Source organism: Dromiciops gliroides, chromosome 3 (genome assembly GCF_019393635.1).
Source record: "Dromiciops gliroides isolate mDroGli1 chromosome 3, mDroGli1.pri, whole genome shotgun sequence".
In the NCBI taxonomy this organism is placed as follows: Eukaryota; Metazoa; Chordata; class Mammalia; order Microbiotheria; family Microbiotheriidae; genus Dromiciops; species Dromiciops gliroides.
The window spans coordinates 87,928,684-87,943,716 of record NC_057863.1 but is presented as its reverse complement, the minus strand read 5'-3'; the positions used below and the strand labels follow the sequence as shown (position 1 = coordinate 87,943,716).

The window sequence follows — 15,033 nt, the reverse complement described above, 5'->3', positions numbered from 1 at the left end:
TACTGAAAGGGACCTCAGGTCATTTAGACATGATCTTCATGATTCCCTGACCTAGAAAGAGCCAGTATAGCATTCCCATCCCAGAAACTGTGTAAAAATGATGGACTCCATTGGATTAATACTCTTGGTTAATTTAAATATGTAATAGAAATTAATCAGTGGACAACTGTGATGGAAAAGTTAACTATGCTTATCAAGTGGAAATCAGTAATTATTAAGTGAAGAACAATTACAGAAACATGTAAGAGGTGCCAAAATTAATGACAAGAACTTGAACTTTTATTGATCACCTTTCTTCTTTGAAATATATGTATTTTCTAGGATACTTATTATTTTATATGTTTCTAAAATAATTTGTACATAAAAGATGAACATATTTTATAGATGGAAAATGGAGGCTCAAAAGTTAAACTTTTTATTTTGAATTCATGCATCAAGTAATAGCATGACTAAAATTCAGATCTCCCAATTGGTGCTTTTATCCACTAGAATGTATGATAATTTCAGAACACTCTTTTGTTTCATTAGGTCGGTACAATCCGATATATGGCACCAGAAGTGCTAGAAGGAGCAGTGAACCTGAGGGACTGTGAATCAGCTCTAAAACAAGTAGACATGTATGCACTCGGTCTAATCTACTGGGAAATATTTATGAGATGTACTGACCTCTTTCCAGGTAAGAAGGGAAATGCTATTGAAAGTTTGGAAACAAATCAGCTTCGTGTTACTGTCTCATATCTTTATGGTTTGAATCCACCTGTTTGCCAGAAGAATCATTTGAATTTTGTTTTATTCTTTAGTCCATTGCCATCTAGTGTTTAGAAGGAGTATTAACAGACATTTATTACAGGAAAGATGACAGCCAAGCCCAGAATCTACTCAAACTACCACTTGGCTTCTGAATCAAAAGTAAATAATTGCCCCACGGTTGTTGTAGCCTCTCTGCCATGGACCCTGATGACCAGAGAGTTCATCACTCTCCTTATGAACCTTTCCAGCATTTGAGATTAACTGCTGGTATATTTATGCTAACCTTGTATGAATTTATCAAACAGAATATTGAAAACAATGTATTTTCCATCGAGAATGCTCATACTTGGTATTATCTGCCAGTGCTGGTCTGATAAAACCTCTGTCCTTTTAAGGTGCTTAGCTTGAGGTAGCCAAGAGAGTTTAGAGTTTTTTCACTCCTTGTGATTTATTCTTATCGTTCAGTCATTCAGCAAATAGGTATTGACTGTCGACTTTGTGCCCAGCACTATTTAAAGGCTAAAGGGAATTCAAATCCGATAGTACCAAAGTGTCTAGAATACAAAGATTCAGTGTCCATATAAGAGGCACAAAGTACTCTCAGAACCAAATGAGGAAAAGGTCACTTTCAGCTTGGGGGAGAAGAGTTTTTCTGGAGGGGGTGACATTTGAACCAGGTCTCAAAAAGCCTCATCAGAAAACATCTATGAAGTACCTAATTTTGACTGCCCCCAAGCTAGAGTCTTTAGTAAACAAAGAAGATACATTAAACCAACCATAGGCAAGGCTTTTAGAATTTTGAAGCATTTGATAAGAGTTTTTAAGTCTAAACAATGAAATAAAATTTACATTAAGATTGAATACAAGGGGCAGCTAGGTGGCACAGTGGATAGAGCACCAGCCCTGGAGTCAGGAGTACCTGAGTTCAAATCCGGCCTCAGATGCTTAACACTTACTAGCTGTGTGACCCTGGGCAAGTCACTTAACCCCAATTGCCTCACTTAAAAAAAAAAGTGAGTTTCAAGATTGAATACATTAAGCAATTCTTTTTTTATATTTTGTATTATGAGAATAATTTCCCTTCCCAGTTGAATCCTTCATGTTATGAAGAAAATTTTGGTCAAAGCCCAGTTGACAGAGCATCTGTGCCTGAGATAGGCAATATTCCACACCCATTGTCCTCCCATCTTTTTCTGAGAAGAGGAAGATATGACTCCTCTTTTTTTCTTCTGGGACTGAGATTGGTCACTGCAATTAAGTGACCTTGCCAAGTAAATGGTAGGACAGGATGGGTACTTGGTTAAATGTCTATTTAGCAGTAGTCTCCAAATTTTGTGCATTTTATTCCAGAATGATTATACTCGAGTCAGCCTTGAGTTTAATTTTCAAATCAACATTTGCCATTTATAGTCACACTCAATATAATGTCATTAATTGTTTTTCAGAAATATGGTGTTTGACAAAAGAAGTTTTAGTAAGTTCCGTAGAAGAAATGTCATAAAAGTGACTTTGTTAGGTAGTATCAGAAAAGATAAAGGAGGCCATCTTCACAGATTCTTTAAAACTCAAAGTGATTGTTTTTATTTTAAAGCCATGCCCTCAGGATGATGTTATTAGCAGGGATCCACAAGGAATCCTATGTATAGGTCAGGCATTTGTATTTTGAAGGATGTCTGCAGTTTTTTCTTTAGACTGCTAGATATCTGACTGGAAAGAGAATAAAAGGCCTGGAAAATAGGTAAATATTCAGGTCATCTGCCTTTAAGTGGCAGTGATTGAATAAGCTCCCATGGGGAATAAGTATACATGAAGAAAAGCATGCAGTCTGTGTGAAAAATTACTGTCATTCATTTATAGCTCCCTCTCCCCATCCCTGTACTCTCCAGCCAAACCAGACTAATCACTGGATCATCTGTATACATCCTAAACTTTCCTCACTTCCATAAACATATTATGATTTTTTTCAGGGAGGAAGGGGAAGAGCATGTAGCTGGATGGGGTCAGGGAAAGCCTCATGTAGGAAATGGAATTAGCTGAGCTTTGAAAGAAACTAGAAAAGACAGGGATTGTTCTTTCTCTGGAGATGGTGGGAAGGATAGATAAATGATATTGCTGATTAGTTTTGGGTGGGGAGAGGGAGAAAGGAAGTTAAGGAAGGCTTGACTTGGGATGTTAAAACCTAGAATTGAAACTTTTTGGTCTTATAATGCCTTTATATCAAAATTTATTAAGAACTCCTTTCCCTAAAGAGCTTTTTTATGTAAATTATCCTGTCAATATTTACCTTATTAGAAATTAAAAACCTGGCCTCAGACACTTGACACTTACTAGCTGTGTGATCCTGGGCAAGTCACTTAACACCAATTGCCTCACCAAAAAAAAAAAAAAAGAAAGAAATTAAAACACCTTAGTGTTATTGTAAAAAAATTGGTTTTGACCCTGTGGACCCCAAGGGGTCTCTGGACCTTAGTTTCTGAACTAAAGCATTAAGCTGAATCTATTAAGATGAAATCCAGGGGCAGCTAGGTGGTGCAGTAGATAGAGCCCTGGAGTCAGAAGGACCTGAGTTCAAATCCGGCCTCAGACACTTAACACTTACTAGCTGTGTGATCCTAGGCAAGTCACTTAACCCCAATTGCCTCACCAAAAAAAAAAAGAAAGAAATCCAGTAGGAATAAATATATAACACAAGTACTACATAAGAAGGAGAGTTGGGGAAGTTTTGTTAGATAGCAGTAGTTCTGAAAAAGATCTGCCATTTTAGTGGTTTGCTAGCTCAAATGAATCAGCAGCATAATGTTGCTCCTCAAAAAGCTAACAAGATCCTGGGTTGCATTAAGAAGGACATAGCTTCCAGTAATAGAGAGGTAATAGGGCCACTGTACTCTGCCCTCATCAGACCTTTTTTGGCAAGGCAATTGGGGTTAAGTGACTTACCCAGGGTCACACAGCTAGTAAGTGTCAAGTGTCTGAGGCCGGATTTGAATTCAAGTACTCCTGAATCCAGGGCCAGTGCTCTATCCACTGCGCCATCTAGCTGCCCCCAGACCTCATCTTATAATATTGTGTTCACTGCTAGGTCTGTATTCCAGAGACATCCCCAAAAGAGAAAAAGACCTATTTATACAGACATTTATAGCAGCTCTTTTTGTGGTGGCTAAGGATTGGAAATCAAAGGAATGCCCATCAATTGGGGAAGGGCTAAACAAGCTGTAGCATATGATTGTGATGGAATATTATTGTGCTATAAGAAATGACAAAATGGATGATTTCTTTTTTCCCCTCCCTCATTGGAGGGGCTTTTTTTGGTTTGGTTTTGGTTTGGTTTGGTTTGGGAGAGGGGTTGGCAGGGCAGTGAGGGTTAAGTGACTTGCCCAGGGTCACACAGCTAGTAATTGATAAGTGTCTGAGGCTGGGTTAAGAAGCATGATTTCAGAAAAATCTGGAAAGACTTGTATGAACTGATGTATAGTGAAGTGAACAGAACTAGGAGAATGCTGTACACAGCATTTGATGAAGAATTATGAATGACTTAGCTATTCTCAGCAATACAATGATCCAAGACAATCCCAAAGGACTAATGATGAACCATACCATCTGCCTCCGGAGAAAGAACTGATATTGTTTGAATATACAGTGAAGCATGATATTTTTCGCTTTGTTTCATTTTTTTTCTCCTTTGCTTGCACATGTATAACCAGTATCTGATTGCTTCCCATCTAAGGGAGGGAGGGAAAGAATTTGGAACTCAAAACTTTAAATAAAAATGTTAAAAAGTTGGAAAAAATTATATTGTGTTCAGTTCTGGGCACCAAGGTTTAAGAAGGACACAGCTAGGTGGCGCAGTGGATAAAGCACTGGCCCTGGATTCAGGAGGACCTGAGTTCAAATCCAGCCTCAGACACTTGACACTTACTAGCTGTGTGACCCTGGGCAAGTCACTTAACCCTCATTGCCCTGAAAAAACCAAACAAAACAACACACACACACACACACTCCAGTCCCAGATACTTCCTAGCTGTGTGACCTTGGACAAGTCCCTTAACCTCTTGTTTGCCTCAGTTTTCTCAACTATAAAATGGGGATGATGATAATAATACCTACCCATTGTGAGGATCAAATGAGATATTTGGTGGGTTTTTTTAAAAAGGTTCTCAGCACAATACCTGGCACATAGTAGGCACTGAAGAAATACTTATTGCCTTCCCTTCCTTCTTCCCCAGTAACAGGATTTTTTTCTACAACAGTTGTTGTCAAGTAATCACCCAATATCTGCTAGAACTTCGTAATACTGATTCCCTTACTGCCCACCTCCCATAGCAGGAGACACACTTCAGGAAGATTGGGCCTGTCCGCTGCCTTTTATGTACATCATAGGCTTTTCTTCCACAAGCCTTTTCTGAACTATTCCACAATTAGTACTACAAAGTCAGGAGACATAAAAACATTCACCCCTTGCAATTTACCATTCTTTCTTCCTAATACTATCTTTGTTCTATTGGCTTATGTTTTAGAGCTACAATCAAGATAAATTATTTGCTAACAGTACAGTTCTCCCCCTCTCCCAGCAATTGCCGAGCTATGATGAAAAGTTTTAAAATGAACTAGAGAGTACAAGAGAGTCGCCGTTGCCAGATCATTTGTACTTGCCTCCTATTTGCTTATTTGGGCGTGAGTCCTTGAAAGGTCAGCGATGTTGTTTTGTTGTTACAGTGAAACATCTCACCCCTCTCCACTCTCCTAAAACCTTGGTTTTAAGCAGGTGAGTCTGTGCCCGAGTACCAGATGGCCTTCCAGACAGAAGTAGGGAACCGCCCCACTTTTGAAGACATGCAAGTCCTGGTGTCTAGAGAAAAGCAGCGGCCCAGATTCCCAGAAGCCTGGAAGGAAAACAGCCTGGTATGTAAGAGGAAAAATCGAGTTATTAAAGAAGAGCTAACAAGAACATGCTGTCATATTCTTTAAAACAGAATGAGAGGCATAGCTTTTTAACAGTAGATTTCAGAACTGCTTTATTTCTTCCATATAATTATGACTGTCTGAATTCTTTGGTGTAAAATTAGTGCTTGAGAGGTTTTTTCCCCAAAAAACCCCAAGAAATTATGACAGGGAAGGTTTCATAGGAGTAATATATATTGCATTCACCATAGCCTCATAAAGAGTTTGAAACCAGATTGAATTGACAGCTGTAATCATACATATTAATAAGCCTTTCCAAATGTGATTGTTGAGATTTCTTCATTTGCTTGATACCAAAAGTAAATATATCAATCAGCCATGCAGATTAGCATAAGTCTATCAGTCCATAAACTAATAGAAATTTGGGGCAACCACAGAAACAAGACTGGAAAGAAACACTGTACATTCAAAATGTAACACACAGCACTAAAACTTCTTCACAGACACTTCCTACTATTTGGTTAAATGTTTATTTTAATAATATTACTAAGTTCAGACAGACTAGTGAAACTTAAAAACCATTAGGTTAAAAAAAAATCTGTCTGAAAGTCATTGTAGTGCATAGAGCACTGGCCCTAGATTCAGGAGGACCTGAGTTCAAATCTGGCCTTAGACACTTGACACCTGCTAGCTCTGTGACCCTAGGCAAGTCACTTAACCCTCATTGCCCCACAAAACAAACAAACAAACAGAATGAAAGTCATTGTAAATGTCTAGTAGGCAATTTTGTATACTGCTAAATTTTTTTTTAATAATAGGTTCATTCTTTGATATAATCATTTTTCCAAACTATATCCTTCCATAGTTTTGTTTTCTTTACAGTTGAAATTCAGCAAAACTTGGCTAATGATTTTGATAAATGAACTTTTCATTTCAGTGCCATCATCTGCAAAGGTGCACATGAAGAAATTCTTAGGAAATATTTATCTTGTGATCTTTCACTGGCTTGTAATGTACAATCAATCCCGCTTTTTTTTTTAAGAACTTGCTTAAGTCATTTACATAACCAGAAAAATAAAGCCCATTATTTTGAGTCTTTTGACATTTTTAAAAGCCATTATTAAGAACCCCCAAAGTTTTTGTGTGATATGCATTCTGTGCATTTTTCTTCAAAGCTTTTTACCCTTTAGAATAGGTTGCTAGATAAGGGATTAGGAAAACCTGGTTTATTTCCAAATGATGCATTTAAATTGTTCATCAGTCTACAGAACTGTCTCCCTGTAGGGAAATTTCACTTTTAGAGTCAGCTAGAGCCCAAAGTGGTATAGAAAAAAATTGGAAACCAAGTTTATAAATAATTGAATTTCTAATATTGTAGATTTTCTTTAAAAAAAAATCTAGGCTAGGTGGGTAGGCTCAGTAAAATGATGTCATCAGTTTAGGGAAATCTTAGCATAGATACAGATCTCAGATATCATCTGTAAATTATTGTCTTAAAGGTGGTCTGATGAGCATTTCGGGGTTAAGTGATTTGCTGGTGGTTATGCTGCTTAGTGTGTGTCAGGCGAAGTATTTGAACCTGGTTACTACCCAACATGCTTTGCATAGCTTTTTTTTAATGAATTTCAACCTTCAGGTATAAGCACCCCTCCCACCATAATTTTTCTCTTTCTCCCTCACCATTCTGTTATTCCTTTTCTTCACTTTTCTCCTAATATCTCAGTAACTCCAAAGCTCCAAACCTTTATTCAAGTGGTAAAAACACTTGTGCCTTTTGTCCACATCTTCTTTTCTTCTATATTATTGCCGTTATTTGGGACAAAAGCATTTTCTCTCAACTATTCAAAAATATCATCCCTGTTCTCAGAAATTCCTGAAATTCTTTTCCTCCTCCCCCAGTAAAATCCAGTCTTCTAAAATAAATTGTATGTTCCCACAACTGTTCTTTCCTTTCCTTCTACTTCCTTTTTAAATCTCCCCATCATCTAGTTTCAGTTTTAAACATTTAATCTAAAGTTTCCCATGAACTCCTTGGCCAAACCAAACCAACACAAAAAACAACAACCTCTGCTCTGGTTTCAGCCTCCTGGGTTTTTAGCTACATTCTGACTTCTTTTCTCTGACATTATCATTTCATAGTTTCTTCCTTTCTATCCAGTCATTCTTAGGACCATCAGCTCTACTAGTTTCTCTTTACTGAAAGACATGTGGTGTCACTGAAGTATTGAAAACTAGACCCCACTTAGCATTGTGCCCAGTCTTATCAGTTAAACACAAAGAAAATATTAGTCATGTGTAAATAACTCTGAGATTTCTATCTCTTGCCCCTACCAATCTTTTTCTCTAAATTTCTTTTGCTTCCTAAAGGAAACACCGTGGGTGTTAACCAGCCATCTCAAATAACCCGTGAAAACAGCGTTCTATATCTTATCTTTCTTTCTGTTTCCTATCTTTCTCCATTACTGTTGGTGATGTCACCACAATCCTTTTAGAGAGGCGCCATGGTCAAGTAGGAAAAGCAATAGACTTACAATCAGTTAAGCCCTAGATTTAGCCCTGACTCTGACACTTACCAGATGTGTGGCCTGGGGCAAATCACTTAACTTCTCTGAATCTCATAGTTATCACATCTCCAGATGGGGATAATAATAAAAATTCAACCTATTTTACTGGGTTGTGAGGAAAGTACTTTACAAACTCTCATCATTTAAAGCTAAATAAGCTAAAGAGTTAAATAGGAACCATTGGTGGGGGGTGGGGTTAGGGGTGGAAGAAGGGCATTATTTAGCTTCCAGTGCTCAAATGCTCAAAGTCATATTTACCCCATTTCTTTCCTTTCTCTTCCCATTCACCCTACTGTTAAACTACATTGTTGAATCTACCCAATTTCTGCTGGATTTATCTTTTTCTTGATTTTCCTTGGTTCTTCACCTATTTTATTTCCCCATTCCAACCAAATTTACTTCCTCACAATATACTACCCATACTCTCTTCTTCTGAACTAGTTCTTCCCAATCATTCCACAATTCTGTAATAATTTCCCTTCCACCCTTCCACAGCCAAATCATAACCTTCATTTCTTCAAATTCCATAGCAAGAAACGCACCTAAAATTTTAAATTTGTGGATTAGTCACTTTTGGGAATATTCATGACAAAAAGCTAATCTGGTCAATTACATCTATCTATTGTATGGTAGTGTATGTATTTACATGCATAATTTAGGCATAGAGGCACTCCCTAATTTACATATGACTTGTGCCTTTATGAGATAAGCAGATAGGTAGCTAACCTAAGATTACCTTTTAAATCTTCCTTATCATACTGTTATTTCATAGTGAGCTTGTAGTCAAAACAACCAGATATTTTTTAGTTCAATTGTCATCTTAGGTTTTTCAGGTTGAATTTGTGAACAAACTCAAGTATAAGTAAGAACCCTAATATTCTGTTTGGAATAAACAAAATGAGATGGATATATCTGGAAAGATCTCAGGAGTTTGCTCTTATTGACTTGTTAATGCTTACTTGACACATGGGGCCTAGAGAACATATCAAGAATACTCTACATATTAGTAGCTGCCCAATGACTCTTTTTTTTTGTTTGTTTTTTGGTAAGGCAATTGGGGTTAAGTGACTTGCCCAGGGTCACACATCTAGTAAGTGTCAAGTGCCTGAGGCCAGATTTGAAATCAGGTCCTCCAGAATCCAGGGCTGGTGCTCTATCCACTGTACAACCTAGCTGCCTCTTAATGACTCTTTTTGAATTAAATTTAACTCATTGTCTTTTAAAGTTCTATTTTAAAGTTAAATTTTCAGATTCAAGTTATTTGACATAAGGTTTTTGTCCTAGGCTGTAAGATCACTAAAGGAGACAATAGAGGACTGTTGGGACCAGGATGCAGAGGCTCGGCTTACTGCCCAGTGTGCTGAGGAGAGGATGGCCGAACTCATGATGATTTGGGAAAGAAACAAATCAGTCAGTCCAACAGTCAATCCAATGTCTACTGCTATGCAGAATGAACGGTAAGAAAAGTGTGGGATTTGGGCATAAGTCACTGAGTGCTTCAATAGAGAAAAGACGTGCAAGAGGAATAAGTTCTTAAATGTCAGACCAGTATGGCCATTTTTCCAGTGAAGGGTTTGTTTTTTTTGGTGAGGCAATTGGGGTTAAGTAACTTGCCCAGGGTCACACAGCTAGTAAGTGTCAAGTGTCTGAGGCCAGTTTTGAACTCAGGTACTCCTGACTCCAGGGTTGGTGCTCTAGCCACTGTGCCACCTAGTTGCCCCTTTTGTTTATCTTAATGGCTACAGAATAATACCTACCTTTATATCTAAAAAAAGAAGAAAAGATGTCTTTCCAAGTTATATAACTTCTTTAAGAGGAGGTATACATTTTATTAGCTCTTCTGGGATCTTTGCTGGTTTTTCATTTAGTCAGAGCTTGACTTCCTTTTAGTGATCTTTTAATTTACAGTGTTGTTTATGGTCCAGAGAAATCTGGACTTGAAGTCAGGAAAATCTGAATTTAGATCCTGCCAGATCCTGCCTTCAGCTGCTTTGTGACCCTGGGAAGTCATTCAACCTCCTTCGACCTCAGTTTCCTCATTTGTAAAATGGGGATAATAATAGCCCCCAACTCCCAGGGTTGTTGTAAAGATGAAACAAGATACTGTTTGTAAGCACATAGCACTCTGCAGTTGGCAAAGTGCTTACATCGATTCTCTCATTTGTCCTGTTAACAACCCTGTGAAGTGAGTTTAGTATTATTATTATCAACCTCATTGTACAAGCAGAAAGAGGTCAGATGACTTACCCAATCTTGAACAACAAGTGTCTGAGGTAAGATTTGAACTTGGATCTTCCTGACTCCAAGTCCAGCACTCTGCCTGTCTGACCACAGTATTGTTCCTTTGGTTCTGCTTATTTCATTCTGCTTTAGTTCATGCAGATCTTTTCTCAGTTCTCCAGGTTTGTAATTTGCATTTCTTACTGCACAATAGCATTCCAGTACAAAGTCAAATTGTTTCTGTCAAGTGAAGACTAGTTCTGATAAATTCACATAGTTGTGAACCTTCGGGTCATGCCAGCAGCATTATTCTAACAATTAAGATAAAGTAATCTTCCAATGAAATTGTTCCTGAGGAAGCAGCATAGAATAACAGAGGCATGCAGGACCTGGCTCCAGGTCCATGTTCTTCCTGGGTCACTGAAGCAATTCATTTTCCTGCAGAAATGTGGGCACTGAGCTGAGTGATCCCTAAGATTCTCTTCCAACTCAGCAATCCAAGACTTCTCATCACTGTCAGGCAGTTCATAGCAGGTCTCCTTTCAGGCATCCAGAAGAGAGCTAATAGAGGCTACAGAGGCCTGACTCTGTTCCCTGCAGGATTCTTAGGAAAGGAATAAGTTGGACTCTTTGACAGTTCTCTTTTCCATTCCCCTGAGCAAACTATTATGAAACAAGGTGCTAAGAGTGACTCTCTCCTGGATTGCCTGATTTCTGCTGGTTTTCTCCATGTTCACATGGTCTTGGTGGCCACTGGGCTACCATGACTAGTAAATAAAAGGTACAAAAAGTCTCAGGTCCAGACCCAAGACCGGTTCAAACCCTGGCTAATTCCTTCTGCTGTCACCTCTTTCTCTGGTTGATTCACGTATCCCACAGCTTTCCAGGGTGCTCCCCTTTCTCTTCTTGCCTTCCCTGTACTTCAGTTCTGTAGTATCTCCTTTCTGTCAGTGATTTTGCCCTCTGTGATGCCCCCTCCCTCTGACACCCCTACCTACCACCTAATGGTGATTACATTGATGATTCTGTGGTCAATAAGTGTTACCTATATATTAATACAAAGGTGTGCTATGGACTCGGGATGATTTGGTCCATGTTTCACACCTCCTTAGGGCTAGTACTATTTCTAAAGACTCTACAACCATCTTGGGCAGTTTTAGGTCATTAACAATTGCGTCAGAACCTGTCCACTTCCTTTGACTTTTCTTACAAAGATTCAGAGGCCTCACAGGAACCCCAAAATGGCCCCACAGGGGACTCCAGGTCCTTAGGCTAGCTGAGACCAGAGTCCAGCTCCCACCATGGTTTTTTGGTGTGTGGAGATAGAGATCAGGCATGCTGATGGTCAGATTCTGCCTATTAGTATAGGTACTTTAGGGGCAGCTAGATGGCGCAGTGGATAGAGTACCGGCCCTGGATTCAGAAGTACCTGAGTTCAAATCCGGCCTCAGACACTTAACACTTACTAGCTGTGTGACCCTGGGCAAGTCACTTAACCCCAAATTGCCCCGCAAAAAAAAAAAAAAAAAAGTATAGGTACTTTGGCCTTTAATCTCATATTTCTTGAGCAGCTAATATATGTATAGCATTCTAGTAGATAGTATAGAGATTCAAAAGTAGTGAGGGCTTTTGTCTCCAAGGAATTTATTATCTCATTGTGACCATTTGTTAAATTCTTGTTCTGGTATTGTTTTAAATTGGTGAGGTTTTATGACTTGTGCTATTATTTATACAAAGAGAGATTTAAATTGATACTTGCATATATTTAGGAAATAATAAAAGAAAATGGATATGTCTGGAAAATCTCCTTAGGTTGATCCATTTCCATAGACCTTTTTCAGTAGTCCTGTGATTTTATGAAAGCAACATCAATAGCTGATTACTACCCATCTTGTTTTAAAGAAATGGAGCATTTTAATATTCAAGTTAGTTAATGAGAATTTTCTAAGTCATGAAGCACCCAGAATAAAATGGGTTATGAACCAAAATTAAAGTAGCTCATATTTTAAAATCAGAGATGTTAAGTGTGCAGCTAGTTTGTCATAAATGTCCTCTCAATGTGACACTTTTTTCTTTCTTTCTTTAAGCAATCTGTCACACAACAGGCGTGTGCCAAAGATTGGCCCTTATCCAGATTATTCTTCTTCCTCATACATAGAAGACTCCATTCACCACCCTGACAGCATCGTGAAGAACATTTCCTTAGAACACTCAGTGTCCAGCAGCACACCTTTAACCATAGGTGAAAAGAACCGAAATTCAATTAATTATGAACGACAGCAAGCACAGGCTCGGATTCCCAGTCCTGAAACGAGTGTCACCAGTTTGTCCACAAATACCACCACCACTAACACCACTGGCCTTACTCCTAGCACGGGCATGACCACCATCTCAGAGATGCCCTACTCAGATGAAACAAATCTCCATGCTACAAATGTGACACAGCCAGTTGGGCCAACCCCTGTCTGCCTACAGCTAACCGAAGAAGACTTGGAGACCAACAAGCTGGACCCAAAAGAAGTTGACAAAAATTTAAAGGAGAGCTCTGATGAGAATCTAATGGAGCACTCACTTAAACAGTTCAGTGGACCAGACCCCTTGAGCAGCACCAGCTCCAGCCTGCTCTACCCACTGATAAAACTGGCAGTGGAAGTAACTGGACAGCAGGACTTCACACAGACTGGGAATGGTCAGGCGTGTTTAATTCCTGACGTCCCACCTGCTCAGATCTATCCTCTCCCCAAGCAACAGAACCTTCCCAAGAGACCTACTAGTCTACCCTTGAACACCAAAAACTCAACGAAAGAACCCCGGCTGAAATTTGGCAGCAAGCACAAATCAAACTTGAAGCAAGTTGAAACTGGAGTTGCCAAGATGAATACAATCAATGCTGCAGAGCCTCATGTAGTGACAGTCACCATGAATGGAGTGGCAGGCAGAAGCCACAATGTGAACTCACATGTTGCCACAGCCCCATATGCCAATGGTGCAGTGCCATCTGGTCAGGCCCCCAGCTCAGTGGCACACAGGGCCCAGGAAATGCTGCAGAATCAGTTCAGTGGGGAGGACAGCCGGCTGACTATCAACTCCAGCCCTGACGAGCATGAACCTTTACTGAGACGGGAGCAGCAGGCTGGCCATGACGAAGGTGTTCTGGATCGTCTGGTGGACAGGAGAGATCGGCCCCTGGAAGGTGGTCGGACAAACTCCAATAACAACAACAGTAATCCATATCCAGGGCAAGAGGTTCTCCATGTTGGCCTTCAGAGCACAGGCGCAGACCCTGGGCAGTCAAAGCCCAGAAGGGCACAGAGGCCTAACTCCTTGGACCTGTCGGCCACCAATGTTCTGGACAGCAGTAGTTTGCAATGTAAGTGAAGGCTTTGTGTAACCTCTCCTCTCTTTGCAGGTAACCACTTAGCTATCATCAAGTTGCTTCTCAGCAAGCTGCTTTACCACTTTTAAAAATAAATAAGGGCTGGGCAGCTAGGTGGCTCAGTGGATAAAGCACCAGCCCTGGATTCAGGAGTTCCTGAGTTCAAATCCGGCCTCAGACACTTGACACTTACTAGCTGTGTGACCCTGGGCAAGTCACAACCCCCATTGCCCCGCAAAAAAAAAAAATTTAATTAAAAAAAATAAATAAATAAGAGCGAGGGCAGCTAGGTGGCACAGTGGATAAAGCACCGGTGCTGGATTCAGGAGGACCTGAATTCAAATCTGGCCTCAGACACTTTATACTTCTAGCTATGTGACCCTGGGCAAGTCACTTAACTCCAATTGCCTCACTAAAAATAAATAAATGAAATGAAAATAAATGGGGGGGGGGGGGAGAGGCAGCTAGGTGGTGCAGTAGATAAAGCACCGGCCTTGGATTCAGGAGTACCTGAGTTCAAATCCAGCCTCAGACACTTGACCCTTTCTAGCCATGTGACCCTGGACAAGTCACTTAGCCCTCATTGCCACCCCAAAAACCAACCAAACAAAAAAGATTCAATGGGAAAAATAAATAAGGGAGCAGCTAGGTGGCACAGTGGATAAAGCACCAGTGCTGGATTCAGGAGTACCTAAGTTCAAATCCAGCCTCAGACACTTGACACTTAGTAGCTGTGTGACCCTGGGCAAGTCATTTAACCCTCATTGCCCTGCCCCCCCCAATTAAATAAATGAATAAGAAACTATGGAGCCCTGAGAAATAATAAAATTATATTTTAAGCTGAAAAAAGTATTGTTTTCTGTGTCACCATTAGTTAATATCATGTTATTTATATAGACAGCTATGTGACACAATAGAATAGAGGGCTGGACCTGGAGTGAGGAAGACCTGTGTACAAACCTGGCATCAGACACTAGCTCTGTGACCCTGGGCAAGTCACTTAACCTCTGTCTGCCTCAATTTCCTCATTTGAAAAATAAAGATAATAATAGCATCCACCCCCCAGGGTTGTTGTAAAGATAAAGCAAGTGATTGCTTCTAAAATGCTCTATGATTGCCCCTTATTACTATTAAAATAGTTATAGATCTAATATAGGAGACCTAGCAGTAGCTTTACTGGCACCTTCTGGCACAATTCATGTTGATGAATTGTAAGAGCTGAGT

General features: G+C 39.7%; 1 protein-coding gene across 3 annotated transcripts in view; it reads left to right on the top strand.

Moving 5' to 3' along the window:
• Nucleotides 1–15,033, top strand: part of BMPR2 (bone morphogenetic protein receptor type 2) — a 195,945-nt gene that overhangs the window by 170,589 nt on the left and 10,323 nt on the right. For 2 of the 3 annotated variants that reach the window (XM_043997116.1, XM_043997114.1), the window contains exons 9-12: nucleotides 529–676; nucleotides 5,510–5,649; nucleotides 9,498–9,670; nucleotides 12,521–13,803. In XM_043997116.1, the coding sequence (XP_043853051.1) occupies nucleotides 529–676; nucleotides 5,510–5,649; nucleotides 9,498–9,670; nucleotides 12,521–13,803 (1,744 nt within the window). The remainder of the gene's footprint in view (nucleotides 1–528; nucleotides 677–5,509; nucleotides 5,650–9,497; nucleotides 9,671–12,520; nucleotides 13,804–15,033) is intronic. The other variant, XM_043997115.1, reaches the window with a different exon arrangement.